Below are 16,145 nucleotides of genomic sequence, written 5' to 3' on the forward strand. Positions count from 1 at the left end.
CAAGGGCCCTGTCTAGATTTGCATGGCATTTGACAAATGAATGCTGTATAAACTAGCATAACAGAACCATCTAGTTACTTTTTTAAATGATTGCTTTGCTTTTTCAGGGATAAAAGTCTGAAGAGATCTCAGTAACCATATCCTATTTAAACTTGTACCTAGTATGACGTATAAATATCACTGATGTATCCTGTCTTCTATGCCTTTCTTAACCTGGAAACCCCTATTTTTCCTCTAAATAATTCAAAGCCCAATTAATTAATGTGCCATCTTTATACATCAGCAGTTTCATTTACTATATTTCTAACCTTTCACCAAAAATTGTTCCATTTATTAGAGCCTTGATCTTCCACCCACTCTTGCTAAATACTAATATCTCTGAAGTATACTAGATAACATACAATATTTTCTTCCTAGAGTAAGTATTAACTTTAGCTAAATTAAATTATTTGTTGCCTAATCATCAGGACAGGACCTCCTGCCCCCAGTCTCCCACTATAGGTATCTAGCTGCATACAGGTAGGCTTTGTTAGAATAAAGTGGTATGTAAGAAAGGTGTGTCTTTATCAAACAAGGTTCAAGGGGTGTCTTTGTAGCAATGTATTCTAGGAAAGTGGAATGGAACAGATACAAGTGCTCGCTTGCAGAGACTTGCTGAAGTGCTGTAATTACAAGATTATCCTACCCAGGGAGGCTGTTACCAAGACACTGACTAACAGAAGTGCGAGACTTATCTGGTTTCTAAATAAACATTGCTTTCTTTAAAATCTTCTTAGACTTAAACCAGTTATTGGGGTAACTTATCAGCTGATCTTGGAAAGTAAAGGAATTAATTTTCTAAATCTTAGAGGATGGGAGGGGTAAAGTTTATTAGGGCTAGAGCACTTGGCTATAGGCTGGGCATATGCCTGTTGCCAAAAGGTGCTGCTAGCTTGCTGAGTTGGGCAAAGCCTAGTGACTATGAGGAGTAGCCGGAATGGTAAAGGGAATGGGGCGGGGGTTGGGACAGGTTACAGCCTTCATCTGCCTATGACAAACTGACAATACTCTGAACGAACCTTATTAGAATTAAACTTTATTGAATTGCTAGACCTTGTTGCATGAGTTAATATCTTTGAGGTACTTGTATTAAAAATGCAATTATGTACATGTGAAAAAACATAAGAATGGCCATTTTGGGTAAAGACCAATTGTTCATCTAGCTCAATATCCTGTTTTCTAATAGTGGCCTACACCAGATGCTTCCAAGGGAATGAACAGAACAGGGCAATTATCAAGTGGTCTGTTCCCTGTTGTCTGGTCCCAGCATTGGGCAAAGGCTTAGGGACATCCAGAGGATGGGGTTGCAACCCTAACCATATTGGCTAATAGCCATGAATGGACCTACCCTCCAGGAACATATCTAATTATTTTTTGAACCCTGTTATGCTTTTGGCCTTCACAACATCCCCTGGCAATGAATTCCACAGGTTGACTGTGCATGGTGTGAAGAAGTACTTCCTTTTTTTTTGTTTTGTTTTAAACCGGCTGCTTATTTATTTCATTGGATAGCTCCCTAATTTGTATGTGAAAGGGTAAATACTTTTCCTGCACATGCTTCATGAGTTTGTCAGGCTGTGAGTTTGTCACTGAAGTCATGGATTCCATAACTTGCTGTGACCTCTGTGACTTCTACTGGTGCTGCCTGAGCAGCTAAGATGGCCCCAGGCCATTTGCACTGGCTGCTGCTTGTGGGGGGTAGCTCAGAGCTAGGGGTTGGGGCACAGGAGGGGCAGTGCTTACCTTGTGGGGCTCCCCAGAAGCTGCAACGTGTCCCTCCCTCAGCTCCTAGCTCCACGTGCTGCCTCCACTGGCAGCGAGCGGAGCTAGGAGCTGAGAGGGGGACATGTCACCATTTCCCAGGAATCTGCTAAACTCCCTCCCCCCCAGCACCAGCTGAGGACCCAGGCTGCACTCATGGTGCTCTCCAGACTGCCCCCCAGAGCACTCACGGCACCCCCCAGACTGCCCCTCCAGGACTTGCACCCTTCCCATATGCATCTATGGCACCCCCTGGGCTGCCCCCCAGCATCCCCCATGCACCTGTGGCACCCCTGGGTTGCTGCCCCCCCCTGCATTCACAGCACCCCATGAGCTACACCCTCCCCCCAGCACTCCTAGTATTTAGTCAGGGATATAGTACAAGTCGTGGGCTGTGAATTTGTTTACTAAAAATACCCGTGACTAAAATGTAGCCTATTCATGATTTTATAGCTCTCTGTCATTTCTTCCTTAATTGTCTCTTTTCCAAGGTGAACAGTCCTAATCTTTTTAATCTTTCCTCATATGGAAGCTGTTCCATACCCTTAATCATTTTTGTTGTCCTCCTTTTCCAATATATCTTTTATTGAGATGGGATGACTAGAACTGCACACAATATTCAAAATGTGGGTATGCTATGGATATATATATATATATAGTGGTGTTATATTTACTGTCCCAGCATCTATCCCTTTCCTAATGATTCCTAACATTATCTTTTTTTTTTTGACTGCCATTGCACACTGAGTGGATGTTTTCAGAGAACAGTCCACATCTCCTCCTTGAGTAGTAAGAGCTAATTTAGATGCCATCATTTTGTATGTATAGTTAAGATTGTTTTCCAAAATGCACTTTTCATTTATCAACAATGAATTTCATCTGCCATTTTGTGGCCCAGTTCAGCCAGTTGTGTGAAATCACTTTTTAATTCTTCACAGTGTTTTGGACTCAACTATCTTAAGTAATTTTGTATCATCTGCAAACTTTGCCACCTCACTGTTTACCCCTTTTTCCAGATAATTTATGAATATGTTGAACAGCACTGGTCCCAGGACAAATCCCTGGGGGAACACTCCTATTTACCTCTCTCTCTTCTGAAAACTGACCATTTTTTCCTACCCTTTGTTTCCTGTTTTTTTAAACCAGTTACTGACCCATGAGAGGACCTACTATCATGTCCCATGATACCTTACTTTATTTAAAAGCCTTTGGTGAGGGAGCCTTGTCAAAGGCTTTCTGAAAATCCAAGTACACTATATCTTAGTGGATCACCGTTGTCCACGTTTGTTGATCCCCCTCAAAGAATACTAATCGATCGGTGAGGCATGATTTCCCTTTACAGAAGCCATGTTGACTCTTTCCCAACAAATCATGTTGATATATGTATCTGTAATTTTCTTTACTATACAGTAGACCCTCAGAGCTATGAACATCTTGGGAATGGAAAATCGTAACTGAAATGTTTTTGTAATTCAGAACAAAATGTTATGACTTCTTTCAAAAGTTTACAACTGAACATTGATGTGTAATACAGCTTTGCATAGTAAAGTTTCAGAAGAAAAATGCTTTTTTCCTTTTTTTAGTAATTTAACACAGTACTGTACTATATTTGCCTTTTTCCCCGTCTCTGCTGCTGCCTGATTGTGTACTTCTGATTCCAAATGAGGTGTGTGGTTGACTGGTCTGCTTGTAACTCTGAGGTTCTACTGTAGTTGAAATTTGCCTGGAACTGAAGTTAGGCTTACTGGCCTGTAAGTGCCAGGCTTGCCGCTGGAGCCTTCTTAAAAAATTGGCATCACAGTAGCTATTCTCCAGTCATCTGGTACAAAAGCTGATTTAAGTGATAGGTTACATACTGCAGTTCTGCAATTTCATATAGGAGTTCCTTCAGAACTCCTGGATGAATACCATTTGGTCCTGGTGACTTTTATTACTGTTTTTTAAATTTGTTTCCAAACCTCCTCCTACTGCCATTTCAATCTGGGATGATTCCTCACATCTGTCAACTAATATACCTAATAGGGAGAGGTAGTGCTAAGGATTTTCTTTCATTATTGGCCTCTGAAGCCACCCCCCTCTGCAGAGATATGCTAGTTCAAAGTGGATTCTCCAGAGACCACCAGACAAAAAAAGCCTTTTGGATAAAAGCCTGGGGTTTAAACTGACTCCTGCCTGATCCATCAAATGGACAGGCCTCTCATCCACAGAAGACCCCAATCCTTAGGGGAGGAGTGGAAGGACTTGGCCTACTGAGGCCCCATAAGACTGGTTATTCTGAGCTGAAGCTTTGATGAACTTGTTAGCAGAAAACAACAACAAAAAAACCACCTCTAGGTGGGATGATGCATGCAAGTTCTTTTATTGCTTTTAATACATTTCCTCTAGGAGGCTTTTTACCTTAAGAATGAAGTAGGCATGCTTAGAAAGAATTGTGTATCAGTAGCAATCACTCTGTTATTAGTCTCTGAAGAGAAAGCAAGCAGGTCACCCTCGGCAGACGGTCTTTGCTGGAAAATACACAATGAAGACTGGGAACTGTGCAGCCTGGGAATATCCCAGTGAGAAAGGTGAAAATTCTAACCAGAAAGGCAACAGCTGGGGAGCTGGAAGCCTGAGCACAGTTGTCCTTGCTGAAACACTGGGGAAATACAGCTGCAGTTGGCATAAAGTGGGGCACTGCCAATAAACCTGCAATCCTTGTACCTTTAACATAACCTAAATTTCAAAGGCTTATGTTGGAATTATTGTGTGTGCGGAGTATTACTATGCTAAATTAATCAGAAATTCCTTTATTAAATCCAAAGGCCAACTGGTGTTTATACAACTGCTCTAAACATGCCTAAAAAGCCTAACTAATAAGAAATATACTACATCCAAACAGTAACAAAACATTTAGAAGCATTTGAGCCAAGATACTTACAAACGGGCTAAACTAGGAGTGCTTAGACCCCTATTGGTCAGCTCTAACTTGGTCAGGCAGGTATTAGCAATGTACCCTTTAACAAATGTGTGATGTCATTGCTAATTATTGACTTCAGCTAAAAACCAATCTAAGACAGTTCACCCTTATTTCCAGTCTTAATCCAGTTAAAATTTACAACCCCCTTTCTTCCCAAGACCTTTCTTTTCCTCCTCCTTGCTGACCAACAGTTTTTCTGTTGCAGCTGGGTTCACATAGGTTTATTGTTAAGATAACACTGGTTATGTGGGGTGAGAAGGTTCATGTTGGCTCCTTTTTAATACAGATTTTTTTACTTATTTAAAACCATCTGCAGTCAATCCCTATCGCTTAGAAGCCTTTTTTAAAAAAAATAAACCTTTATTTAGCTTATTTTTTTGAATCAACCATCCTCCCATCTCTATTCCATCTGGATTTATAACTTGTTATTTTCAAAGCCTTTCTAATTACTAGTTGGGGTGTTTCTTTACAACACATATTCCTTAACCAACTAATTTTTAAAATTTAATATTTATTCTACAGCTTGCATCTGTTAACAGCTAGTCTTAATTGCTCTAACATGTCAAAAATCTGAATTAACTATACAAGAAGCCTTGATACTAACACATGAAAGTATATTCAGTCTGCCCCTTGGAACAGATGTGTGGTGAGCTGTCAGCTGAAATTGCTTCCATGTAGTAGATGCAAGCTAAAAAAAGGCACCTATAAAAGGCATCAAAGTTCAGTTCAAGCCCACCATATTACAAGTGCAGCCTAAATCATATCCTAACCCCATCCTTTGTCCTTGAATATTTTGCTGACCATGCTCCATTCCTACTCTGACTTATGTGAAATATTAAAATACGTATTCTAGAATCTCAAACTTCCCAATACAGTATCTGCATTTATAATTCCCCTCTAATTTATCATCCACATGCCTGCATTTGATTAATTACTGGGATATAAGGCCTAGTTTTCATTAGCACTTTTTACTTGATAATCTTAATGTTGTACAATGTTGATTACAACTGCACATACAAAAATGCTTTAGTATTTGAGATTTTAAAATTCCCATAATTTGGGTGTAATCCATTTATTCATAACAAAACTCATAAAAGAGATACTGATTTTACTATTGTTGGCCTTCAAGCTCAAAGCTTTTCCAAGCGGATCACAGATCATGCCTTTTTGCAAATGGTTGTTAAAGTTGTGTGAAATCTGACTGGAGGAGAAAACAAGGCTATAAAATGGGCAGCCTTTGGGCAGGAACATTTGTCTTTCACCTAGGGAGGAGTTTCAAAAGGTTGCTTCAGGTTTTTTTTACAGTGAGTGAGTGGTGCTTAAATGGAGTTATTTTCTGCAGGAAAGGCTGTTTATTAGTAACAATCCAGGCTGAAATATAGCCAGCAGCTGACATAACTAAACATTTTTGTGGCCACAAAACGCATTTATTGTGGCTCAGGCTTATGTTTTTCATTAATGAAAAGCCTGAGTTGCTGAGATGCAAGTCAAGGTGAGAAGGAACACCCAGCTTGGGATACATGTGGCACAGGGTGGATATAGGGTTGCCAGCTCTGTTTGGCTCTATTCTGGAAGGTTTCATCACATGATGTAATGGCAATAATGACTGACCTTCTGTTCTCAAACTCATTCACTTCAGAGCCATCATTTTGCCTTCGGTGGAAATAAGGAGCATTGTATGAATCAATTTCACATTTTAAACATTGCATAAAAAAATCAGTATTACAAAATCTCCAGTTGTAATGTGAATCTTATTTTTAAATAGCAAGATTGGGTTTAGGTTACTTTGCTTGTTAATGCATGCTTAAATGTTTGTGTGTATATGTGTATTAGTTAATTCCATTATTTAAAAATACAGAAAATAAAATACCATACCATTAGAAAATGACAGATACAGCAAAAACATTGATTTGACTTAATAAAATATTATTGTATTTACATTATAGAAGCTGAGTTTCCTGTAGCAGAGTGCCTTTGCTCAGAATTTTTCTTCTTAAATCTGTACTTCAGCTGGCTTCTTGCTGCTTTGAGCAACTCTGGGGACTTTTTGACATATTCATAAAAGTCAGTGCATGACATACTATAATTCAGTTGCACCTGTAACTCTGCTTTCACAACACTTTCACTCAGTCTGTTTCTTTCTTTGCTCCAAAGCTGAGTCATTAAGCTGAAGACCCTTTCACAGTAGGCATTTGAGACTGGAATTGAAAGTGTGAAAGATACAAGTTTAAACATTTGGCTGTTTCCACTTTCTGGAATTTGTTTGAAAACTTCTACCCATCTTTGATCTATTTTTTGCTCCTTTGAAATGATTTCTCTTCTTACTTGCTGTAAAATGCAGTAATCATCAAACAGCTTGTCAAAGTCAATTTCAATGCGAAGAACTTCAGCCAACTTCTCAAGATCAGACCATTTTACTTCATTGTCCAGTGAGAGGACTGACATTTGTTTGAAAACAGATGTCTTGAAATCATACCATTTCTCAAGGTATGCAATGCATCTTGAAAACGCCTTATCCGCTTCTTCCTTAAATTTCCTCTTGTTAGATGGAGAGACATTGCACAAAATAGCCTGAACTGATCTTCCATAAAAGTTATCCTCTTTCCTTCTCTTTAGTTTAGAATGAAGACTTCCCATGACACAATCCAACTCTGTACAGCTGGCATTATTGCATTCTAGCTTTTTTAGTGCTTCATAAAATACTCCCATCAGGTTATGCAGAAAGTAAACATAACAAAGAGGGAGAGACTCCTGCTCATCCTCACTGAATGCTTCCCATATAATTTTGACACATTCTTCTTCCCCCTCTGATATGAAATATGCCTTTAACGCAGGCCAGCATTGTAGGACTTGTTCTATCGCAGGCAGAAGGGACAGCCACCTAGTTGGTACGTGATGCAGAATTTCCTTATATTCAATTTCTACAAATTCAAAAAATGAACTGAGAGATTCTGACTTTTTAGCAGAAGAAGAGAACTCGCTGTATACTTTCAGGACAAGACTTTCAACGTCAAAACTCAAAGCTTTCATGCCATTTTTAATACAGTTATGAATTACATGGCATTTGCATCCAACCTCAATAATTCTGTCATTCAATTGCTTAAGCTTCTGATAAACTGACCTGTGTTTCTCAAAATTAACAGATGCATTATCAGCTACATAAGATGATACACAGTTTATATTAAGGCCGTTTTCTTCTATAATATTTGAAATGCGTGCAGCAATGGCCTCACTTGTCTCATCGTTATCATGGTAAAAATCAAGCAAGCCATATTTAATCCCTTCTGTCTTGGAAAAATAACGAACAGTTATTGGGAAAAACTTTCTATTTCCCTTATTAGAGGCGTCCGATCCAACTGAAAAAAACCCTGCTAATTCAAGATCATTAAGCAACAGTTCTTGCGATTTTGGTGCCAAAACATTCTCAGTAATACTAGTTGCTTTTGTCCGTCCACAAGACATTTTTCTTGCAATTTCTGAATCCGGTAGAAACCTTGGAAGCATATTGTTGCCACACTGACTAGCATAACTTAAATGATGAACCACACCATGGTAAATTTCTCCGATTTCTGCTGCTGTCACTAGATTTACTTGAGGTGCCTCCTTTTTTGTAAAAAAGGGTGCAATCTGAGGTGTTCGTTTCTGATTTTTTACAGCTTCCTTGTGTTTTGTACATTCTGCATGGATATTAACAGCTCGTCTCCCTTCATATTTAATGGAAAATGTCTGACGACACAAAATGCATTCAGCTGTAAATTCATCGACTTTGCGAAGCCAGTTTTTATAGTCTGGGTCTTTACACCAGTTGTCATTGTAACAACAATAGTATTTTTTCTTTTTTACGATACCTTCAGAGCTGCTATGTTTCGAGGAGCCCTCACCCTCATCCATTTCTGTTCTTTTTTTCGGAAAGTGCGAGGCAGTGGAGCGTAGACTAAAGAGACCAGACAACGCAAACGTGCATGGATCAGTTACGGTGCACAGACTTTACCTTGTGACAAAACCCAATCACACAAGCTGAAGAGATGCACGCACAGTGCACCTGGTGGGCAGAAAAATGCACATTGCCGCGGCATTTAAAGCCCCGGCGGCACGACGGGAGACATGGGATTCACCATTCATGTGCGGAGTGCCCTACGCCTTCCGGCCCCGGCTTCTCCCAGCCCTCTCCTGGAGATTGAGATTTCACTCCCGGAGCACTGGCAATCCGGAGCCAGCCCGCAGCTAGCAGGCACCCCACCAGCCAGCACGGCGGTTGGGGGGTCCAGGCCGCCCCTGCTTGGGAGCGCTCCCCCGCCCGCAAGTCTGGCCCCGCGGCCGCTGGGGCTCGCTCTTGACACCCAGGCAAGTCCCCGCCCTGGGCCCTTCCACCCTAAGCTCGTCATTGCTAATGGCCGGCGGCAGGCGGTGCTGCCCGTCCCGGTGTCAGTGACCCAGGAGGGGGCCGGCCGGCCGGGTATGGGCCTTTCCTCTCCCCGCGGAGGCGCGGCAAGCCCGGCGGGGCTGCTGCCGTCTTGGTTAATATTTTCCCCAGTCAGGCACCTGGCCGGGCAGCCCTGCCCGAGGCTCTGTGTCGCGCTGTGATGACGCAGTAGGGCTGCGCCGCCAGTTGCCGGCGGAGCGGAGTGCGTTGCGTCTATGAACCGCTGTGTGTGGCTGCTGGCCCGGCTGCCGGCCCGCCCGGGGCCCTCGCCCCGCCATGCCGGCGCCGCCTCTGTCGCCTTCCGGAGCCTGGGGGGCCTGCGGCACCCGAGCCGGGCCGCCGCCTCCTCGTCCGAGCGGAACGGCGGCAGGGCCCCGGACACCGCCCTGTTCGTGCCCCTGCACGTGCAGCCCCTGGCGCCGGGCCCCGAGGGGGACATCGGGGCCGAGCTCACCCAGCCGCTCAACAAGAGTAAGTGGTGCTGGGCCGTCCGGGACGTGCGTCAGGTAGCAGGGGAACAGCGTTTGGCGTAGTCCTGAATTGTAACAAGACTAGGAAATAGTCAAGACAGCGTAACTGAAGGGATCAGTCTAGTTCTTGGTATTGCAACAATTCAGGCCTATGCTAAACTCTCTTTACCTCCCACCTGGCGCAGAATTCCGTCTGTTATGCTGTAGCAAGTAGCTGTTTGAATACGATCTATTTATGGAGAACTGTAATGTCTTCTTTCAACAGTAGAAAAATGCACTATTACAAGAACAGAAATGTATAAGAAATCTGTTCTCCTTTACAGTGTCTTCATGATTAGCGTAGGACATATCTACTCGTACATTACTGAATTATTTACCAGTTTCATTTCTTTTTAACAGACCTGAGGCAAGGACCTCTGAATTGTTCAGATATGGTGATTGTTCCTTAAGCATAGTGGTAAGAAAAATGGAACCAAGAACCTACAAATCTTAATTTGTCAGGATTGGCAACATATTTTGTTAAAAGCCTACAAGGTGTGTTGTAATTGGAGGAAGAATCTGTGATTTTGTTTTCTTTGCCCCTTATTATAGAAAATGTTGTATTACCATGGAGGGCACTTCATTGGCTAGGTTGAAATGTTGTGGGCAGTCACTTTTATATGTGGTAGCTTCATAACTTCACAGTCACAGATCTTAACCAGTCTGCATCTGAAATATTAGTTTCCTCAAATTTCACTTTGTGATGGGCAGGTGGTAATGCTGCCAGATGTCTGAATTTTCTCCAGATCAAAATCAAACATACCTATTCATGAGCATTTCTAGTAAATGCCCAGCTATGTTAGAAACTTAATACACACACCACTGTATCTTGGAGGATCATCTTCAGACACCAGGGTGATGACTTGGGGAATCTGTCTATGTGCAACATATGAATTCTGGTTGGTGTTACAAAGCTGTTATGAATTATTGTATCATGGCAGGTGTATCCTCTGTGAATGGTGAATTCACCATTTGCTGAGAGGGACTGTAGCACATCTATCCCAGTCCAGATACTGTGGTGGTTTATTAGATTGTCAATGGTCGCCTGTTCAGGTAGAACCATCTTGGGACAATGGGTATGCAAAGGAGGATGTCTAGTCTCTCCCTCTTCTCTGCAGGGGAAATGGAAATCACCAAGGAGAGAACAAAGAGCCCAGGTATTGGTATGGGGATAGATAAACTCAGGAGACTCTCAGATAAATAGGAAGCTTTGTCAGGAGAGAGGAAGAGATGGGTAGGATTTTGTGGCAGGTGGTCAGTTTTGGGTGAGCAGCCAAGGTCAGAGATGATCAGCTCACATAGAAAAAGGTTCCAGGAGTCTGAAGAAAAACCATGAGCTGCAGGGGAAAGATCCTGGACAGCCCAGAGAACTGGGCCCAAGCCAAAGGAATTCTTCAGAGTAGGGAGGAATCTGAAGCATGCGTATAGTTGTATTTATTATTTTGCATAGATCTGTGTATTTCTCATTTTAAATAAGTAAAGAATAATTTTGTTTAGAATCCTGTACAGAGTGTGTCTGTTTGCTTTCACTGTCATGTACCCTTGAAGAGAGAACCTGTAAACCAGAAGGCGAACAGCTTTGGTGGGATTCTGGGGAATGTGATAGAGCTGCTGGGGAGGTGGCACTAGTTTTAGGGCCTAGACAATTGGTCTGCAGGGTCCCCTGCCAAGAGTAGTATGAGACACAGATCTGGGTCTGTGGATGCCTAGAGGGCCAAAGCCAGGATGGTGCCTAAACTCTTACCAGTCCCAGGAAGCTAAGGGCACATTTGGTTCCCCTCACAGCAGTCTGATGAGCGTCCAGCAGGGGGCACTTGACCAGATCTGTGATAACCATAACGTTCTTTAACAGCTGTTTGTAAAAGACTTGAGATTTTTTCTTCTTGGTTTTCGACCTTTTTAAAAGATGAGCAGAAACACTTTTTAGCTGGAACATAAGTGCAGGGTTCTGTGTGTGTTTCAGTGGTTAACATCATGCATCTGAAGAAGTGAGGTTTTTTTTACCCACGATAGCTTATGCCCAAATAAATCTGTTAGTCTTTAAGGTGCCACCGGACTCCTTGTTTTTATCATTAACAACTAAACCCTTATAGGGAACTGTATTCACATTAATGCACTCTGTGCTACTGAAGCTGTTGAGTGTTGCAGGAGCATTATGGAATATTGAACTCTGGCACCGCAGAAAAGAAAGGAATCTCTTGCTCTAGTTTATTTTAGAAGTCATATACAGTAGTTGTAATTCCTGTCAGCTAGCATGATCCTTTAATTTATGTGGAGTTTAAATTAAAACAAAATAGGAAATGCTTTGCGCCCTTTCAAGCATTTTGTTTCTTTTCTGTTTTTCATTTCCCCAAATATGTGATCAGTATTTCCCTAGAACTTCAAGGCTTTTTTTGAGATGCTAGGTGTAATCCAGTTTTTCTTTTTAAAGTTTTTTTTTTAACCATTCACTTATTAATTCTGAATATATTTGTCCTCTTCCACGCAGGAGCAATGTTATTTTATCAACACATGCCATAAAAACCTTAGGACTTGCTAAACATGGCAGTTTTGTTGAGCTCTTGGTGCTGTATAAAACTGAAGATGACACTGGTGCTCTAAAGAGTGTAGGATCTAAATGAAAACAATTTTAGATACATAATGCATTAGATTAGATGCAGTCCTAATCTAATGTTAGTTTAGACAGTAAATGGTATGTGTGAAACGTATCAGTGGGAAACATATCAAAATAATAAGAACATAAGAGCGGCCATACTGGGTCAGACCAAAGGTCCATCTAGCCCAGTATCCTGTCTCCTGACAGTGACCAATGCTAGGTGCTCCAGAGGGAACGAACAGAACAGGGAATTATCAAGTGATCCATCCCCTGTCACCCATTCCGAGCTTCTGCCCATCCTGGCTAATAGGCACATACAGCGCTGTATCTCCCTGGCTACAGTGCTGGTTGTACTCCACCTCCACGAGAGGAATAAAGAGACTAGCGCTCCTGCTGCAGTGCTGGGGCGCCAGTGTAAACAGGGAATAATCTTACTACGGGCTTGGCTACACTTGAAAGTTGCAGCGCTGGGAGTTACAGCGCTGGTCGTGCAGCTGTGCAGGGCCAGCGCTGGTGTGTGGCCACACTCATAGCTACCAGCGCTGGTGTGTGGCCACATTTGCAGCATTTACAGCGCTGTTGGGAGTGCTGCATTATGGGCAGCTATCCCAGCATTCATGTAGCAATAACGTGTTTTTCAAAAGAGGGGGGTGGAGGGTGGTGTACTGTGACAGGGAGCGGGGAAGATAGAGAGAGTGGATTTTTGGAGCCAACACTGTGTGTTAGCTTCCCTGGATTGAAAAATCACAAAATGTTCGCGAGCCCTTAGTCTTAACTCTTAATTGCAAACAGCCTGCCTCCAACACGGACTCCCCGCTGTTTCACTCACTCCCTGTGGTGTACTGTGACAGGGAGCGGGGAAGATAGAGAGAGTGGATTTTTGGAGCCAACACTGTGTGTTAGCTTCCCTGGATTGAAAAATCACAAAATGTTCGCGAACCCTTAGTCTTAATTGCAAACAGCCTGCATCCAACGCTGTTTCTCTGTCAAGCAAACTGCTTGCCTCTCATTTGATCGTTCACAGCCAGGTACAGATAGCTCCTGTTTGCTGTGATCAGTGTTTGTTTTTTAGATAAGCAGTTCAACGGAGCTCCGATCGGAGTTCACAACAAAACAAAGAGAGGCTGCATAACAAAACAAAGAGAGTAATTTAGTTAAAAGCATTCTGGGATATCTCCTTATTCCCTGGAGGCCAATAAAAGCACTGGTGTGTGTCCACACTTGATGAGCAGCGCTGGATCACCAGCGCTGCAATCGCTACACCCCAACCTGACCAGGTGTACAGCCAGGGAGTTGCAGCGCTGGATGTGCCTTGCAGGTGTAGACGGTTACTAATTGCAGCGCTGGAAAGCCTCTACCAGCGCTGCAACTTGCAAGTGTAGCCAAGCCCTACGTTGTAACTGGCCTCCGGAAGCTTCCCATAATGCTTTTAAGTAAAGATAACTCTCTTTGTTTTGTTGTGATGCCTCTGTTTGTTTTGTTGTGAACTGGAGGCTCCCGGAGCTGCTTATCAAAAAAACAAACACAGCTACTGTTTCCAAAGGGAGCTCATTCACAGCAATGCCCACAGCTAGTGTTTGCTTGAAGAGAGGGGAAGGAAGGGGCTTGGGGAGGGAGGGGGGGGTCTGTTTCGGGGAGGCTGCTTATCTGGTCTGTGAGGAAAAAAACAAAGAGGGCTATTTGCTTTCAGTGAATGGGTCAGAACTTGCAAGGCAGCTGCTGACAGAGTGTCGGCTCCAAAAATCCACTCTCTCTCTCCCCCACGCTCCCTGTCACACTCCACCCCACCCCCCTCTTTTGAAAAGCATGTTGCAGCCACTTGAACACTGGGATAGCTGCCCATAAATGCACCGCTCCCAATGCTGCTGCAGATGCTGCAAATGTGGCCACGACAGTGCGCTGGTAGCTGTCAGTGTGGCCAGATTGCAGCGCTTTCCCTACTCAGCTGTACCAAGACAAGTTTAACTCCCAGCGCTGTACAGCTGCAAGTGTAGCCATACCCTAAGTCTGAGGTGTGTGAAGACTCCTCCTTGGGTAGCAGCTGAAGCCTGGAATTGGCAGTGATTGAGAACTCAAATACCAGTAAACCAGAATATTTGTATCTTTGTTACATCTTCTAGCTTCCTTCACATGCCTTTAAAGGGCAAAGAGTGTCTGCATACAGTAGAGCTAGACTGAAAGGTAATAGCAAGTAGAGCCAGATAACTGGCTAAGCGGGTAATAGCAGTGGTCTTATTTGATATGTATTAGAAATGAATTTCAGTATTTTTTGTTCAAAATTATAACTTTGAGAAATGGTTTAGGAAAAACACATATAGAATCTGTTTGATCTCTAGTACCTGTGGGCAGAGAACAAGGCCTATCTTGACAGATTAGTTAAATTCTTCACCTTTCCACAAATAATTGATTACTTTAAAATGTCTAGAAGTTTTTGTGCTCCAAGTTTGTGAGGAATGCAATGCAAGAGCCCTCGAGCAAATGCCTGACCCCAAGTTTCTCTGTTCTGCTCCCAGTAGGTTCTGTATTTTAAAGTGCCGCAGTAATAGTAAGGAGAAGATTTAATAACATTTATCTATTCAAACATTCGTCCCTCTCTCTAAAAAACAAGATACTCACAGCCCTCAAACCTTTGCTCTCTATGGATATGCTGAACATGTACTGTGTGATTCCTTTCATTATTAGCAATGTTTTGAACATAAAGAGTCTATACAATTGCATTCTCAAAGTAAGACTCATGAAAGAGTTGTAAGTAGATTAAAAGATGTAATAAGTGATCCTGTAAATAACGAGGCTGACCATTTTCCACGGTATGCGTAATTCTGTAATTAATCACTTGTTCATTTTAATGAGTAACAGTTAGGTAGTAGCCAAAAATTCCAGAACACTCAATGGGACATTGGCAGCTTAACAATTAAGGTTATGAAGACTTTGATAACGGGCATGCTGCTTAACTTTAAATTCTAAATTCCACACATCATGCAGACTCAAAGATGCACACTATTAAATTTTGTGCATACTGTAACTCCATAGGACCTATAGGTGCCCTAGGCTTTTTATGCAAGAGTGGGTTAAAATTGGAAAGGCTATAGATTCTGGAGTCTCCTTATATAGATTTGTTTTAAATCTTTTCCAACAACAAAGTTGAAGTTTGAAATATCTTCCTGATAGTTAAACTAAGTACATTTTAAACATAGAATGTCTTTCAATCTGCCTATAACTAACTGGAAATCCTGAGTTTCTTTATCAAGTTCACTAGAGGAAGTATACTTACTAATTTTAATTTTCTGTCCTCTCAGAGTTAGGGCAGAGTTAGGACAGGAAGGGCAGCCAGCACATCCCCCTGCCCGCGCCGCTTCCCGCAGCCCCCATTGGCCTGGAGTGGCGAACTGCGGCCAGTGGAAGCCGCTATCAGCTGAACCTGCGGACACGGCAGGTAAACAAACTGGCCCGGCCTGCCAGGGGCTTGCCCTGAACAAGTGACGGACTGACTTTGAGAACCACTGCTTCAGAAAATGAAATTTCAAGCCTAGTAAAGGAGATGGAAAGGCACAAACTGTGTCAAGTAAAATATAACATGAAAGTTAATTGTTAAAGGGGTTTTGAAGAATAAATAGCCAGACATAAAAATAAATAACAAGAAATATTTTAAGTATATTAGGAAACGTGAGACAGAGTCAGTTGGTCCATTGGTCTACCAGGGCATAAAGAAAGATACAGACATAACAGATTTCAGGGTAGCAGCCGTGTTAGTCTGTATCTGCAAAAAGAACAGGAGTACTTGTGGCACCTTAGAGACTAACACATTTATTGAGCATAAGCTTTCGTGGGCTACAGCCCACTTCATCGGATGCATGCAGT

General features: G+C 42.5%; 1 protein-coding gene across 2 annotated transcripts in view; it reads left to right on the top strand.

The window, feature by feature from the left end:
* The first annotated feature begins 8,964 nt into the window (after positions 1-8,964).
* The window catches only part of SUPV3L1 (Suv3 like RNA helicase), a 37,523-nt gene continuing 30,342 nt past the window's right edge, over positions 8,965-16,145 (top strand). Inside the window, exon 1 of one of the 2 annotated variants that reach the window (XM_045024328.1) lies at positions 8,965-9,103. Coding sequence is in view for 1 of the 2 variants with exons in the window: in XM_045024324.1 (XP_044880259.1) it covers positions 9,398-9,653 (256 nt within the window). In the remaining variant the exon portion in view is untranslated. Of the gene's footprint in view, positions 9,104-9,366; positions 9,654-16,145 lie in introns of those variants that run through there. The other variant, XM_045024324.1, reaches the window with a different exon arrangement.

Source organism: Mauremys mutica, chromosome 7, assembly GCF_020497125.1.
Source record: "Mauremys mutica isolate MM-2020 ecotype Southern chromosome 7, ASM2049712v1, whole genome shotgun sequence".
Taxonomy (NCBI): domain Eukaryota; kingdom Metazoa; phylum Chordata; order Testudines; family Geoemydidae; genus Mauremys; species Mauremys mutica.